Here is a 17,655-nt window from a genome sequence, read left to right on the forward strand (position 1 = left end):
AGAAAGCTAACATGTGTCTATGTGTTTTGTGATGGAAATGACAGGATATTTTGTGAAGATAATTTAAAAAATATGAATATTTCTAGACCACACTGTTTACACGCAACATGCATAACATTAAATACATATCAGAATGAAAAAAATAACACATTTTAATCAAACAAGGTTTATTCTTTCTTAAGTGCTGATTTTATTCAACACATTTTCCATTCATTTTGTTTAATTATTTAAAATAACATTATTTATATACAGTGTTATATGGATACATTGGCTTGTGTTGAGCTGCTCATCAGGCATCCAGCTGTCCATTGGCCATTGCTTATGTGATTAAACTATACATACTTCCACATGCATGGAACAACAGCAATACAAGCTATCTGAAGAAGCTGGGGTTTATCGTACCTCACAAATCCCATCAATGCACACATCGTGCTTGTGATCAGAGCAGGAGGTCCCATCCTTAACTTTGCTCGACATTGCAAAGAAGAATTCAAAGTCTTCTGCTATGCAATACAGTTTACAAATGTCTTCCACTAAAAAATAAAAAAAGATGATTATAATATATATATATATATATATTATATATATATATATATATATATATATATATATATATATATATATATATATATATATATACACACACATACACACACATATATATATATAGTTTTTTGTTGTTGTTATTTTAAACAACCAAGGATGACCTATGAAATAAGGGTGTATTCCTAAAGCCTAGTATGATCATACCAGTCATGTGTGATGTCATCTGACAAGAACTAAGAGGCATAGGTTCAAATTTGGTCCAACATCCAAACACAATCTATATGCTATACTCCTGTGGATTGTGATTCCTACCGCATAACGGCCATCAGTGCACTAGAACACCTCGATACAAAATGTTGTCTGAATTTCCACCAATAGCAATAGCACTTCATAAAAATGAAGAAATAATTTTTAAAAATGAACTTGATGAGAACATTGCATGCAAAGTGCAATACTATGTAAACATAGCACTTTGTATGGACATATGGTGATTTGGCTAACTCACTTGGTATGTACTGGGTCATGTTGGGTGCCTCTAGATGTTTTCTTTACGCTCAGGGCAGTATACCCCAGGTATTTTGGTTATACCAGGTGTGTTTTCTTTTCTATGCATCACCTCCCTGCCAAATCAAGTGTAGACCCATTGCTTGAGCCATTCAGCTGAGGTCTGCAATGGGTGACTTGTACATTTTTGGCTGTACTCAGGTTCACATTGCCATAGCTAATGAGCTGAGCATTACCATGTTTGGTTTTAGATTACAACACTGCTATTTTATCCCCTGCTATGGGGAGGGTGTATTAAATTAAGATGAAGCTAATGCTTAATGGGAAATCCAAATTCTGTTATAAAGTTTTGACATTAGGAAAAGTAAAAATGCTAAGTTAGCTTTCCCAATATATTTCTCCCTTCAGATTTTTATCACCAGTTGCTACTCCTTTGGCCAAAAGCTGACAAATGTCTATTTAAATGAGAGCATTTGAAACAGCAGCATATAATGTACTAGTGTTAATTAATAAATAAAAGCAAAGCGACAAGTTTAGTAAAAAAGGACCGACACTGTGTGTGTGTGTGTGTGTGTGTGTGTGTGTGTGTGTGTGTGTGTGTGTGTGTGTGTGTGTGTATATATATATATATATATATATATATATATATATATATATATATATATATATATATATATATATATTATCATTACATCTTAAAAGGTAGCAATTATTCTGGGAATGTGAGTCCTTCTCAGTAAAACAATTCTGAATGTTTTTTTTTTTTTTAGGCAATGACTTCCTGAGCAATTTTTAAAAAAAAACTGTATATATTTCTACATTCTAAATGTTTGCCACTTATTTAAAAGATATAGGAAAATCTGAGACCAACAAAATGATAGCAATATGTATTAGGTAAGATTTTTAACACCACATACTTTAACTCTCTGTAAACTATTCTGGTACATTCAGCATGATCACTATGCAGTGTTTAGGTTATTGTTTGTACTGATCAAAACCTTTCAGGATTCTGTGCATTTGAGCAAGAGGCCAGATTTTTTTTTAGGTTTCAAGCTCTAGCTGCAGTATTTATATGACTGCTTGGTATTTACTATTCAACCTCCAAATCCATGTTACAGGGCAAACCAACAGAGAACATTAAGGAGTATTTTGTACTTTTACCAGAATTTTTACATGCGCATCAGGACTGATGATGCAAAAAACAACCGACGACACGACCTCAGTGTCCTCATCCCTAGTTACGACATGGTCATTGCATATGGCATCGATTAAAAATGTAACTGGCTAGCCAAACGTTTTCATTGTTAAAATAAAATAAAAAAATTTAAAAGTGTATAGTTTTCTACATCTATCATGCTGTCTGCTTCAAATGCGTTAATATTAACCTAGAAACATAATTATTGGAGTTAAAATATCCCCAAGGCTTTTTAATAGCCTATTAACTCACTCTCTGCGAAGACAGGCTAGTACATGTTTCATCAGCTTACTCTTAACAAATCCGCTTCTTAGAACTTAAGCATGAGGCATCTTGATGTTTAACAAAACAAAAAAACCTACTGTATTACATGTTTGCTGCTATGAACCAACATGATAACGTTTAACAGAATCTATACTATATAAATATGTGTTACTGTGAAGTATGAATAATATTACAGGGAACTATGCATACATAAGAACATAAGAAAACTTTGGGAACAAGAAAAGGCTGTTCTCAAATTCACATCACAAATGCACGTAACTTTATTGTTTTGTTCCATAACCATCACAAAAGCAAGACATCATAACTGTGTTTTTGTGTTTTTAAGTAGTTAATAATCTCCATTACTGGCACTGTATAACGTAACATATATGTGATGAAAGACTTTCTGTAATTTATAAACGCACGTAAACACACACGCATATACTGTAGAAGCAGTTATTATAAAGTGACTGTACCTTCTACTTTTGTGTAGGGTTTCCATTTGTAGTACCAGCCCCTGAAGGGCTTGCTGTTGTATTCAGCACACTGCTGTGCCCTGAAGTCCACGCTGTTGGGCTGGCAGGCGTTGACATTACACAGCTGGTATAAGCGAGTGGAGCCTTGGCAGAACTCCCCGCCATACTGTGGCCTAGGGACAAAACAACAGAGAATTAAAAAAAAAAAAGTACATTACGTACAGTATGTGCGTGTGAATATTCCCTGGAAAAAAAAAAAAAAGTTTATAAAAGTATAATAAAGCATACAGCAAAAAATAGTAATTCATTATTAAAACCGGTTCCTCTCACATTTTATTCTTAGGCAAGTATCCTGGAAAAAACTCCAAGTTACACATAACAATCTCCTCCAGTCTACAGTGGTGCTTTAACTTGATTTTACAGATTCTATCTCAATTCAATTCCTCTGTAGAGCATGTCAACTTTGTTTCTCAAATGATAGCATTCTAGGCATGCTTCCACTGTATTATCCTACCAGGCAGTGGTGTCACAGCTAGGATTTTACATTACTGTGTGCTTCTTTGTGCTTTGGAGAATAAAACAATGGTATTATAGAAGGAGTTCATATTTCTAAATTGGTTGCCCTGTCATCTCCTTGGTAGTGATGACCGCCTTCTGAGTATTGTATCATACTATTCATTTTGCAAAATCATAGCATTAAAACACACTATCAGATGTCCAGTCAAGCTAATAGATTGTGCACTGTGTCTTTCTAAGAGATTTGCCTGACCCCCATTAATCATTATGCAATGAATCTATATGCTAGAGTAATTTTGCAAGACCATCCTAGGATTGCACTTCTCAGTTATTGTTGCCTCTCTCCTCTCTTCCAATAGCATTCCATGTAGACAATGATGCCTGCCTCCTCTATGATACCAGTTACAGATCAGAATTGCTAACACTGTTCATGACTTTAATATTTTCTAACAAAGATGTTTTACCAGACAGGCAGAAAAACTTTCTGTATTCTAGACAACACATTATCGATGTTTGGCCTCAAATGTTTGGCCAAAAGTACTTAAAACCACCTTCGTTATCCATTGCTTGGAGTAAAATCTTCAACACATTGAAGGATTAAATCTACTGCTGCCCTTCACCTAACTCTTTATCGTCTTGCTTTGCTTAGAAACTATTGTTTTACAATATTATGTCATGTCTTGTTGGGTTTTTCAATACTTGTTTAACTCAAGATATTGCCGAAATTGGGATTATATTGGCTATCTGACAAATGTGATGTGAAGTATTCTATCACAACTGAAAACAATATTATTGTGGTCAGAAAACTACCACTGGACGGTACAAATACAGTAATTTGGAACATGGTATTGTTTTATGTTACACAGCTGTTAAACAACAGCAGTTTTTAACTGTTTAAAAGCTGATGATTCCTTTTAAATTCTTGGTTTCAATCCTGTCCAAATAATTACCACTGAAATACTGGCTTAATGTCGCAACGCCTCCTCACCATGGTGGGACAATGTTTAATCTGTGATACACTTCTCAGCTTCCAAAAAGTGACTGACGCTTACACTGTGAAAACAAGTTAGCTTCATCAGCAAATGCTAAGTATTAAATCACAGGGATGTTCTATGGGATGCATGCCTGTGTCCTAAGAAACCCTGTTTACATGCTAGGGCAGAGAAATACACTTCTATTTGCAGGCTGATTTGTCTTTGTCCTCATTGTCTGACATACTGAAAGTTTATAACTTTTACACCCAAAAGATGGCACCTACAGGCTCATTGTGTTATGGTGTTGACAGATCACTCCCATACTCCACCCCCCCCACCCCCCTCCCCACTAAATTTGATTTTACTTGATTTGATTAAATTTGATTAAACTTGATTATTTACTGATATACAACCACTCTTTGTTAGATATCTAACTAGAAATATGTAACCCTGTTCTCAGTCCCTGAGTTTTATAAGAGTTTTGGTGAAGAGATTGGTTGCAAAAAATAGACACACATGATCAGTGCATAAGGGTCCCTATTTTGGAGTACCCTGAAAATAGTACCATATCTTACAATGGTTTAATAAAATACATATACAATTGACGAATAATGAGTAAAGCAGCTAGTCTGAGCTGACCAGGATTCCCTCAGAAGCGTAGTGAAGCAATATTATTGCCATCATTAATCAGCAGAATAAATTGATTTGGCCTCAAGTGGAAGAGATGTAAAGGTCATGTAATACCTCCTGGAAAGCTGATAAATGATGTTAATTTGTGCCAGCAAGGGAGATTCCTCAATCCTGGCATAGAGAATTATTTAAACTGTTATAGCAGAAATAGCCACAGACATTTAGGGGATGATGACAGAAAGGATAGTATTAATTGTATTCCAGTTGCCTAATGCACAAGTATACTGCTGCATTTACATCCCTCTTGCAGTTTGTAGATCCTGAAGATCAATATTTTCTAGAAAGCCACCTTATTTAACCTAGACCAAGAGTTTTATGCACAGGATTTTCCAACTATAGTTCAAACTTGATATTGAAGCTAAACTACTCCACATCTGTAGTTTATTACTGCTGTTCTATAATCATCTTTGAGATAACACACGTTTATAGGCCAAGCACTGTTTCAGCACTTGCTTCCGTGGGCTCACATTGCTATGTTTTTCTGGTTCACTGTATCCAACATACTGTAGCTGGGATGAGCAACTGTAGGTTAAGGTAAGTCCTGAAAGCCTTTCAGACCATAAAGGAGTGGGCCACATGTTTTCATTACAGCACTGTTGGTAAATTGTAAGTCTCTTAAATATTATCATTGTCATTTCTAATTTGTTTTGGCTGACTCAGCAGAAAAGTTTCTCTGCTGCCAATGAAAACCTGCATTAGTTAACTCAAACTCCAGCCTTATTCATAACATTTTTTTTTTCTTTAATTACTTAAAGACATTTATAAAGAACAGTCTTTTACACAGTATGTGAATTTCTAGAAAGCTCCCACGAGGTGCCCTTACTGGAATAGCAAAACCACACATCTCAAAACAGCGTGAGTGGCATTTTGTTCGGATTACCATAAAAAGGTCATAGGGGCTCTTTTTTAATAAGTACAACAACAATGTGCTTATTACTGTTGAATTTCTAATGAGAAATGCATCAACTATAAAAATAACATAAAAGAGGATGGTAGGACACAGATCCAGATATCCACTTACTTTGGGCTATTGCAGTGTCTCTCGCGGTACGTTACTCCCCTTCCACAGGTTCTCGAGCACTCAGACCACTGCGACCACTGGGACCACTGGCCGTGGATAGCTTTGGGCCCATGATCCCCAAACTTCACGCACTGGCCTCTTCGACACCACTGTCAAAACAAACGCAGAAAGTGGGTGTATATCAATATCAGCTAACAGCAGCTTTCCCTTCAGAGATCATATCTTTCCTGGCTTTGGATGCCTGCCCAATAAAGCATCCTTTAGAGCACTATTTTTATTTTATTTTTTTATTGTTTATTTCAAATGTGCTATTGTTCTCTTTTTTATCTAATTAAATTCTGTGGTTAATGGTCAGGAAAGACTATGCAGCTTTCCTAGAAGTACCTCCCACTGGGAGTTTCCTAAATATATACTGTATGTATAACTCACCATGTTCTGTCCACAGATGGTCCCTTCTGCTGCTGGCATAAATTTAGTTTCACACCTGTGGCCTGTTTTATGGCACCAGAGTGACTTACAGATATCCTAAAAGATACAAAGAACTGAATCATGAGTTGGTCCCAGCTATGCTTTACAGTTGTCCTTAATGTGAAAACGTCTTCCATAAAAGCTGCTGTTAAAATTCTTATTTAAATAAAAAAACAAAAATAAATAAAAATAAAAACACGGAAAACAATGAAGCACTGCAGACATATAGGTACATGATGACACCATTTGGGTTTAGTGGGAAAACAAAAGAAAATGCCCTTATATAATGACACTTCTGAATTCCATGGTTGTTTATGTTTTGGCTAGATATAAACTGCTAATTGGGGGTCTGTAAATTATTACTGCTTAGTTACAATCCAGATCTAAATTAGACACGAACACAACTGCATTGCCTTGGATTACAACCAGCTTCTCAGATCATCCAATTAAACAGCCATGCTTAAATGTTCCCAGGGTATTTTAATACAATATAAAAAAAAAAATTAAAAAAAATTCTAATCTCTGAAAGTTTTGGTGTAATTAATAAATGACAAAAAGATTTGGCAAGATATAAGAATAGATACAAAAAATTAAATCTGAATAGTATTTACATTCATCCAGTTAGACAGCTTTCACTACGTCACAGTCACTATTTGACAACTCAGGTGTTGATGCCTTCAAAAGCCTGCACGCATCTTGAGATGGCCTTCCCCGTAGAGCTGTTATTTGTTTTAGCTGCTTCTCTGGAGGAATTTCTAAATACAGAACATCTGCCTTTTGTTAAAGACACATTCTGATTCAGAAGGCACACAGGTTCTCTCAGACATCAAAACAGAACTGCTGTTACCTCTACAGTTGGTGTTTAAAAAGAACTAGAAATAAATCTGGCAAACCGGCAACATCTATTAAATGTTAATCTTCTTCAAAATAAATGACTCTTTAATAATCTAAGAGAACAGCTTCAATCCATGCCATGGATAAGTGCCACCTGGCACCTCGCCCGACTGCATCTGGCAACAAAAGTCAGTTTTTAAAGCCGGTCCCACTGAGCGCTAATCTAACGCTGGAGAGGCTGCTTGGTTTGTGCACTGAGTTCATAAGAATGCACGGCCAATTAGACCTATTTTACTCAGACTATACAGTCTGAATCCTAACACAAACTGCTGCTGTGAGATAGCTAAAATCCCTTTAATTATGAAGTTGTGTCGTTCATGCAGTAGCTTAAATGACAGACTAAAGCTGCAATTCAGGATGTGAAGGCAAAGGGATAGGCCTATACTGTATGGCTCTTATTGAATTTGGACCTGGCAGAATTTTAGTTTTTCCAAGCTTGTGTTCCCTTTAGCCCTTAGTATTAGCATTAGCATTTGAATTAGCATGCTGATAAATGTATAGAAGTGCAATGTACTGGGTATTTGTATGCTAATGGTGTGCAGCCCAACTACAAAACTGAGCTGCAAGTGCTTATGCTTAAACTCACTCCTTATTCTACTCTTCTAATGCGTGTTGTAGGTTTGAGCAGCAGTGGCTTGTCTTTATGTTGGATATGATTCTGGTTCGATATCATATACAAAAGCTAGTCCTGCTTTGAATGCTGTGGCTCACTATGACATATTCTTTTTTAAACCCTTGTTGCATTCTGATAATGGTTATTAGATTTGAATAAAAAAGCTGACATGACTGATCAAATGTTATTGTGAACTATAATAAAGTTCATATTTTTAGAAAAGAAAGGCTTTGGTCATATATGTTGAGAGCTGATACCTTTACGAAGTCCAGATTGCAGAGCTTTGCCTTTGAGCCAAACTGCCATTTGCACTGTGTGTCAGCATCATACAGCTGACCTGGGAGCGTGTCCGGGTATCTATATTGTCCAACTTGCTTCGGATCATCAACAAGACAAGAAGCTTGAGCTGTACTGTGAAAAAACATACTGCACATTTAAAAGAGAAACTGTTTGGTTCAATCATGCACAAGCAAAACCTACAATGGATTTTCACCGGTTTGAAACATAGTATGGTGGAATCCCTTTGCTTGGTCCGTTTTTGGAAGAATGTTTTGGTGTTTGGTAAATTTAGTGCAACAATAGCCAGAAGAACGCAGTTCGTTCTGGATTGGGCCTACCTGAGGAACCTGTTGAGATACTGGCGGCTACAGGCAGACCAAGAGAAGACGCCATTGTTTCCAGCCAAGGTCGGGGACATTATGTTCCCTTCAGCCTTCTTACATGCGTTCCCCTCACCGTCATGGACCATACCAAAACTGGAACACACAGGGGACGTAGAGCTTTACAAGACATGACAGAGCAGGAATAGGCGGCCAACAACATGATCAGGATGTTCCTACATGATTACCACAGACCTACTGTAAGTAAGGAGAATTTGTTTGCTTTGTGTAGGGTCAAAACTACCTAATGAGGGATTTCAATGAATGCAGTTCACTTCGTACATAACATATATGAACACACTCTGTGATTCTAATCCCCAATGGATTCAAACTATGAATGTTATTGTATTGGTAATGCGTGTGTTCTCAAAATCCCTTATGTAACTGATCAAGTGCAATGCTTACTCATAGTCCACAGTGCCGTTTGACTTCTCTGACATGCCAGCCACCTAACAAGACATGAGAATAGGGCCCCCTTTTTTTGTCAATAGATTATTATACACATCAAAACTGTCAGTCTAAATTAGGACAAAGTCTTCTCTGCATAATTTCCACAAATCCCATTCATCAGAGTAACTTTAAACTTCCTAAGATTTTTTAGAGCGATTACATGTAAGAAGTTAACCTTGATCTAGACCTCTGAAAACATGAATGAGGCTCATTTGGATACACGTTACTTTAGGGCCAGGCTTTGTTAAACAAGCCACAGTAAAGAAACAGAGGACTACGGGACCTTTTCAACACTTGTTCAAGTTCAAAGTGAAGTTCCCGAACAGTACACAGCCTTTTGTTTTTAATAAGCATGGAATCCAGTAGTAAAATACTTAATTGTCTAGCCTTTGCATGCACAATTTTTAGTTTGGGACAAAAATAGTGAAGATCTTTAATATACGAACTACTTTTTACAACATATTACACATGGTACAGAATTATAAAACAAAAACTAAAGTACACAAAAAAATGCCATATAAAAACTTTTTATAAGATAAATGTTTCTATCTGTTCCCACATCTCTCTGTGTTGTGTATGGATACCAGTACTATTTTAGATGCTACACTTGCAGCGTTTACACGCACAAGTCATGACAGTTTTCTTCACAACCTGTTTGCTGTACTTTTCAGGAAATGCGTTTCTATGCACTTCTGATTTAGGAAAAAAAATCGTCCGTACCAATACAGATTACTCAATTCACAGTCACTGAGGGGAGGGGATATTTAAATGTCTGTGCCTGCTTACTAAGTATGACAAGAACGACTCTTAACAACGTAAGGAGAGCTTCATGTGCTGCCATGAAGATAAAAACATTTAACCTGAGAAATTAATTCACGTGTTGTCCTGCACATTCTGAATTACACCGTCCATTAGCTGCTTGTTTGTCTGGTTATATTTCCAATGCACACACAAAATTATATGAAATATAATTTCTACTAAGTACAAGTTTTAATACTTCAAATTTATATTTGTGTGTGTGGAACATCTAAAACTTAAATTTCATTAACACTAGAACCACCTTTTATAATACATGTTTTTATTTTGGATATAACCTACAATACTACAATATCATATATATATATATATATATATATATATATATATATATATATATATATATATATATATATATATATATATATATATATATACATATACACACAATTACGCGCGCACACACACACACACACGTCAGCAACAATAGCGATAACACCATGCTTGTGTGTGTGTGTGCTTGTGTGTGTGTGTGTGTGTGTGTGCGCGGCGTATATCACGGTGTGTGTTATATATATATATAATATATATATATATATATATAATCAATTCCTTCGTTTTGTACAAGAAATGCAACAGGGAAAAAATCAGTAGGAGAGATTTTATCTTCAAGCTAGCCACAGCACTTCAGCAGAAACATTTCGATCAGAAAACTGCAAAGCTGCTGGCTGCAGCTCAACCGGGATTATGTGTTGCGAGTGACACACATGCAACAGTAAACATATGTTATTTTCGTTTTAGACTAAAAGCTACTTTTGTCTTTACAGTTTTGTATGTACATAAACCCGTTTACACACGAGTTTCTTTTGAAATGTTTATTTTATTATAGTTTTTATTTTTTTTTAAGTAGTGCTTTATATGTGGTAAGTTAGAAAATAAACCCTGTTTAATTGTTCATTTAAATACAGCATTTCGACTGTGCAGATGTTTGATATGATGTGCTTGAATAAAACTTTTGATTTGTATCCAGTAGTTTGTCTTTCATTTTAATATTGATGATGTTCAAAATGTACCGTGATAATGACTGCCATCGGTGGTTGTAGATATGAGCGGCAGTTCTAGTGTTAAAGTAGTCCATAAATGTACATTTTGTGTGTGTGTGTGTGTGTGTGTGTGTGTGCGTGTGTTTTGTATGGCCTTTCTGCTGGAGATTATGTAAGATTAAGTCAGAAGAACTAGATCTTCACTGCTGAAATCTCACGAGCCACAAGCACTGTTCCTGCTCCCGTTTACATGGGTTTTTACAGCTGATTTTTATCATGAGAAAGCGATTGACCCTGCCCTTAAAGTCACGCTGCCAAAAGGACATCCATTGCTGTTTCACGATGTATTTGCATGACAATGTCGCACAGTCATGACTGTACAGTCGATTTTCACTTGCATGTAAACCCAGCCAATGTGTCTCTGCAAGTACCTGTCACTTCTCATTAAGAGCTACAAGACCAACCAGAAAATTCTACTGCCTCTTAAACTTGTATTAACTAAGTAATAAAGTGCTGGTCAACAGCATTTCATTCGGTGCAATTTAATCAGGGCAGTTAGGACCAATAAAGGATCAAACACAGAACCTTGTCACGTAAACAGGTGCAGCATGTTTTAGGAGTAAAAATCTTCTGTAGATATGAGTCAACAGGAGAAGTAACTATTGATATACTCATGTACGCCTAATGCTTTTAGAGTGCTGTTACATTTTGGTCAGAGAAAATAGTGCATCTGTAGCTGCAGTGTTCATTTCCCCCCTAGTCCTGTCAATTTGTTGCTGAAAAAAATCAGTGATAGAAAACTGAAAGATCATGCCTTCAGGCACCTGTAGCTGTTATCAGAAGTCAAATTCCAAATTCTGTTGCATCAACAGACGGACACAAATGCCAACTGTTAATTTGTATAATGTAGACAGCTGTGTAGACTTTCTAACTGAAACCGGGAAGTCCATTTCACTGCATAATATACTGTACCTGTAAATAGCAATTTGCTGATTGAACTCACAGACACAACATTTAATGACAGTTAATTAAGTGACGTACTTGTGCCCTGATTCATGTGCAATGGTAAAAGCCAAGCCAAGCCCTGTGTCTTCATTTATAGTACAGCTTCGGTGTTTACTGCACATCCCACTTATAGGAGCAAAACCTGTAGAAATAAAGAAAACACATTTGTATCAATAAATACAGATCTTGTACTGATATTACAATTGGGATAGTCCAGTACAAATGCAGTACATAATTGTATGTAAAATAACATTAAAAAGTACACATAAAGGGAGTTTAAGCAATGACATTTATGCATGTATACACCTGGTCATTGAACTGTATTTACAGTTAATGTCAATAAGTGGATCAATAAATCCCTGCTGGGAGATGAACTAGATCATTAAAAGAGACCGCATTGACAGTACCAAGAGCATTTTCTTTTGCATGCATGAAGTTTAGTAGAAATAACACTGAGGAAAAGAAAACGCTATGGAATTATAGTCTGAACAATACACATGTTTCCTTACCAAGTGTGTCACAAGGCTCATTTTTCCAGGAGCAGATATCCAGTCCAGTGAGAAGCACTGCGTGGTCATGACGCTTCCTATTCTTCCCATTCAGGCCAGACTGCCACTGGCAAAAGCTGTTCAAGGACATGTCTGCATGGTGGCTTATTGACAAGCCCACCTGCACACGTCCAATACAAGACAATAGTGTGTGTTGACCAGAAATATTAACATTGAGGAAATGTTACAAAGGAATTTTAAAAGCAACTTACTGGATCTTGCTCCAGGAGAAGAAGACTGACAACCACAATGCTGATATCTTTTCCAATGGTGCCGTCTTTGAACAGACTGGAAACCTGTGGAGATTATATTAGCAGGTTTGTAGGGCAAGAGATCTAATTAATTTTGCACTGAACCCCAGAATCATGTAAACTTAATAGAGGAATGGTTCCTTCAAAATAGGAGGTTAAACTAAATGAACAATAGTACTGACATTTTATTTTTTGTAGAGTGCTTATTTAACAAAAAAGATGCTTCCCCTAACATCTTACAGTAATTAATGAATGAATATGAATATCGATATATATCCAAAACATCTGTACTAAATGCTCTGGTAAATATACACTAGCATCAGGTGACTGATTGCTCACCATGTTCATGACTGTGAGGACGTATGTCGTAACGTTCTCTTTGCCGTGTTTTTCCACCATTTTCCGGTCAGCCACCACCAGGGTCTCCACATTGAGCCCTGCTGGCTTGCGGGGGTTGAGAGGAGAGCGTTTGGCTCTGCTCTGTTGCTCGTACTCATCGGGCATTGTGTGGAGGTCCCCCACAGGAGGTTTAGGAGTGTCTGCAGAGGGAAGCCAGAGAAGTGTGCTTTGGAAAAGTGTCAAGAACAATAATATTAATTACTAGAACCATCCCTGATAAGAGTGCTGCTGATGATGAAAGGGCAGGAAATATTCAAAATAATTTATTGCACACAAGCTCAATCTGGATCAGTGTCTAGGGCTTCCATTCAAAGTGTACAGCTATGGCCAAATGTTTTGCATCACCTAGAATTTTACAATTAAGACATAATTAAAAAAAAACAATATGAGCATAATTTTGATATTTTATTTAACATCATGTAATCAAAGAAGCACGTTTTATTCATCTCTATGAAGCAGAATTAGTTAATTCTATAGGGTGATGCAAAAGTTTTGGCCATAGCTGTACAGTAGTTATTAGAGTAGTTAGATTTGTATTCATAAAACAGAACTGTGTGATTTGTAATGAAAAAAATGTTTAAAACTGCACTTCATAACCTAATTTTCAAGCATACCCCCAAAAATGTAATAAGGGTTGATGGTCTAATGCACTCCAATGCAGTTTCTGTTGTATTCAGTTAAGAGAGAAAAGTTCCCTTACATACATTTCTTGCGCCGTCCACAGAAGTGCTGTCTCTGGTACTTCCCATGCAGGTAGTCTCTCTTGTGAAGGTGGTCGTGGGGCAAATAATGGTGCCCCTGGTATGAGCTGCTGTCTGCTGGCCTGTGATGGATGGTATGCTCAGCCGATCGCTTGTACAGCACATGTGGGTGATGCCCGGGGAGGGAGGTGTAGTTGTGTTCCACTGCCAGACGCTGAGGTAGCGGTGTAATGAGGAACTCACCACCATGTATCCTTATCAAACCTGACTAGTAGACAGAGAAAGAGTTACCAGTTGTGAAGAACAGAAATGGCATTACAAGCCCTATTTTGAACCAAGTGCAAAGAGGAATAAAAAAGTTATAAGAATTAACAATTACATTTTTTGTAGTTTCTTGTTAGTTTTGTACCACTGAAATTATTTGATTCATCTCGGAAAATCTCCTTTTGACGTTGCACTTCCTTCTAAATAGACCTCTTTACCATACAGGTTTGTGGATATCCAAAGGTATATATTTATAATTTACCACAAAACATGCTTTCAGAATCTGCTACGATATGGTTAAAGTTTTGGATTAGGTTATTAATTAAAAAATAACATTGGCGCTTTGGTTACAATGGCAGTTGTTTTTATCAGACCAGAATGCATAGTTGGTTGTGTTGGATTTTACTTCAACACAATTTAGATCAAGTCCTGATTCCCGATCATACTGAGCCAGTAGCACATTGAAACTGAGCAACCAGTTCTGCATAGGGCTGCATCAACCAACCCAACCAAATTCCTTCAAAACATGAAGTTCAGACAGTGTGAGCAGGTTTTAGAACTATGGGAAGAAACTGCCAACTCAAAGATGTGAGCATTCCTAAGGATTCAAATGAGGTGAATATTTATACAAAGTATGTGCAGTATGTAACAAAACAATGTAATGCTTTTAGAGGCTTTAAAACACAAAATGCCTAAAGCTAAATATACTGTACACTTTACCCAAGAACTGCTTTCTTTGAGGACTCCCAGACTATCCAAAGCTTGGAAAAATAACACTCTCAATCTCAGATATGCTATAAAAAAAAAACACATCAGACTTTATAGTTATTAATCGTCTTGTACTATAGTCCGGCTTGATAGCTGAGCATCTGTGGAAAAGAGTTTTACTGATTTGAATTGAGCGCCGATATTCAGCAGTAAGTGTTCTTTTCTTTTGTTAAAAGGGTTTTTATTTCTACAGTGCCCTCTCAAGGGGATCATTTCTAAGCTAATTTAAACAATGTTGACTGAGAGGATCCAATGTTGTTTTTTGTCTGTCAAAGAACTATTGCACACAATAAATGATTTGATGTGTTTATGTTGCTAAAAGTATCGACTTCAGAAAGGCACGCTGAGATTTTCATTCAGATAAATAAAGTTTGAGGCCAGGTGTCACCAATCAGAATAGACGATTCCACTGTGGTTTAATGGATCAGCTATGGGATATGTCATTAAAGCAGGAGACTATATTTGTTTTACTGTTTTTTGTGATTGTTGCGTTTCTGTAAAATAAAAAGCCCTGTAATGCCGCTTTGTATAAGCCTTTGTTTTTTCTTTTCATAAGCAACATTTCATTTACGGAATACCTATCCTGTGGCAGAACCAAGATGACTTCTCTTGGATGCCAGAGGTTTGAGTTACCATCTGCATTTCTACAGTGCTGGTTTTTATCTCCATCTCCAATCTGTTTCATTCTTTTACTTGACAGTTGCATGTCTACTTGTGTTAAAAAGTATATTATGTGCTGCTTACTAAACAGCCAGCATTGTTTTCGAAATGTAGGGTTTAGTTTCAGTAGTTTAATATTTCATTGCACAAGTTGGTCACCTTCCATTTCTAATGTACTGATGTAATGTATGTTAGCAACAAATGGTATTGGTTAATTCAGCCTGGTTTAACTGACCTGATGACTGCATGTTAAGATTTGCTGTTTGTCTCACAAACTGTATTCCTTTTTATAGTATGTGTTGTTTTTAGGTTGTTTTTTGTTTTTTTTGTGTTTTTGTTTTTTTTAACTGGCACATGAAGAAGCTGATGACCCCTTTGTTCATGAATCTCATCTTTCAATTCAGCAAAAATAAAAATTCCATGGCAATCAGTTGCAATTTGTTAAGTCTGCAAGAATAAAAGAAAAAGAAAAGAAAAACAAGTATCTATCTCAATCATTTTAAACAAGCCACAAGAAAGTACATGGTTTCAAGAAATCCTTTACCAACAAAGCCAAGATACATCTCAAAAGTGGTATTGTATGTTATCACTTGATTAGCATGCTTGGAATAAATTAATTCTTCAAGCATCACTGAAAAGTAGCTGTTGTTGGCAAAGGATATCACAAAGGATATAATTGTAAGACACTTTGCTACACCCTTGCCTCTTTTCAAATAGCGCTGATTTAAATGGTGCATATTGATAACAAATTAGCCACTACCCTGCCAACCGGGACACAGGAGACAGACCTCCGATACTTGTGTAAAAAAACTTTTTGTTTTCATCTTAAATGGTTAAGTTAAAGTTGACATCAAACTGCCTTTAAATAACCCCAATATGAATGTTCACAATTAAATTGTTTTCAAGACTGCACTATAATGCTTTAAGCCTCTAGTGGAATTGTTCACATTCCATGTGGGAGGGAACAGCATCCCATTTAGTCAGTCATTCATTTGTTCCTGCCACTCCCAATCCCACTTTCACTGCCTTGCAGGTGGTAAAGCAAACAGACAAAAGGCAAAGGGGAACGCAAGGGCTTATTGTGGAAACATTTCCTGCCTTCCCAGTGTGCACCCCTCCCACCGAATAATAAAAAAGAGGCATCAGTTGAATCTAGTGTTCTGGGACAGCAAATTAATTATGAATAACTTGACCAAAAAGACTAACGCTTCAGGGCATTACAACAGGAACAGAATGCCACCACCTCCTTTGGTCTGGAGATGGAGATTTTCAGCTTAGATGGTTCCATTAACAGGTTCTGCACAGACCAAAACAGCAACCATGTCATAACAGAGCACTGTATCGTATCACTCTCCTATTTGTTGCTTCATCTAGCACTACACCAGTAGTGTGGGTACTAACTGTGATAATAAACATTTTATAGAAACATGCATGTTTAAAAATTGGACTTGTTCTTCAGTAAATATGAATAACATGAGCACTTTAGAATTGTCTTATCAGATCAGCAGAGGCTTCAGGTTGCTTAAATCATTGACCAACCCATTAGCAGCTGAATAGTAGTTGAAAGACCTGTGTATTGCAAACACTTTCCCAGGAAGTGTTGCATGGTCAAATCACTGTCTACAGACGACAGGAACATGATGGGAAAGGTTTAAGGGAACCAGACCTCTTGACAGATAATTAATCAACATAACATGGTTTGCTGCTAACATTTTAAAGATAACTGTAGTAGAGTCAAATGACAAATCCAATGACAAATCCAGCCAGATAGCTTAGCATATTGACAATATCAGATGCAGCCAGGTGCCAAAAATCAACCAATAAGATGAGTTTAGACAGTTAACAATTAATTTTAACACATAACATGCCCACCTCGAGTTGCAATATTCATTCCTCTACAATAAAACAGGGAACTTTAATTCTTTGAAAATAAGCATTGCAAAAAAATAATTGCTGAAATAAATAATTGTAGACATCTATTTCTTGTAAC

General features: G+C 36.6%; 1 protein-coding gene across 1 annotated transcript in view; it reads right to left on the reverse strand.

The window, feature by feature from the left end:
* LOC121325465 (A disintegrin and metalloproteinase with thrombospondin motifs 18-like) overlaps positions 1-17,655 on the reverse strand; it is a 43,726-nt gene that overhangs the window by 14,332 nt on the left and 11,739 nt on the right. Inside the window, exons 4-14 of the mRNA XM_041267957.1 lie at positions 13,977-14,241; positions 13,213-13,412; positions 12,835-12,918; positions 12,584-12,743; positions 12,111-12,216; positions 8,779-8,916; positions 8,419-8,572; positions 6,616-6,711; positions 6,187-6,335; positions 2,986-3,158; positions 403-533 (exon numbers count right to left, since the gene is read on the reverse strand). Coding sequence (XP_041123891.1) covers positions 403-533; positions 2,986-3,158; positions 6,187-6,335; positions 6,616-6,711; positions 8,419-8,572; positions 8,779-8,916; positions 12,111-12,216; positions 12,584-12,743; positions 12,835-12,918; positions 13,213-13,412; positions 13,977-14,241 — 1,656 coding nt within the window. The remainder of the gene's footprint in view (positions 1-402; positions 534-2,985; positions 3,159-6,186; positions 6,336-6,615; positions 6,712-8,418; positions 8,573-8,778; positions 8,917-12,110; positions 12,217-12,583; positions 12,744-12,834; positions 12,919-13,212; positions 13,413-13,976; positions 14,242-17,655) is intronic.

The sequence above is a fragment of the Polyodon spathula genome, chromosome 13 (assembly GCF_017654505.1).
Source record: "Polyodon spathula isolate WHYD16114869_AA chromosome 13, ASM1765450v1, whole genome shotgun sequence".
NCBI classification, from domain to species: Eukaryota; Metazoa; Chordata; class Actinopteri; order Acipenseriformes; family Polyodontidae; genus Polyodon; species Polyodon spathula.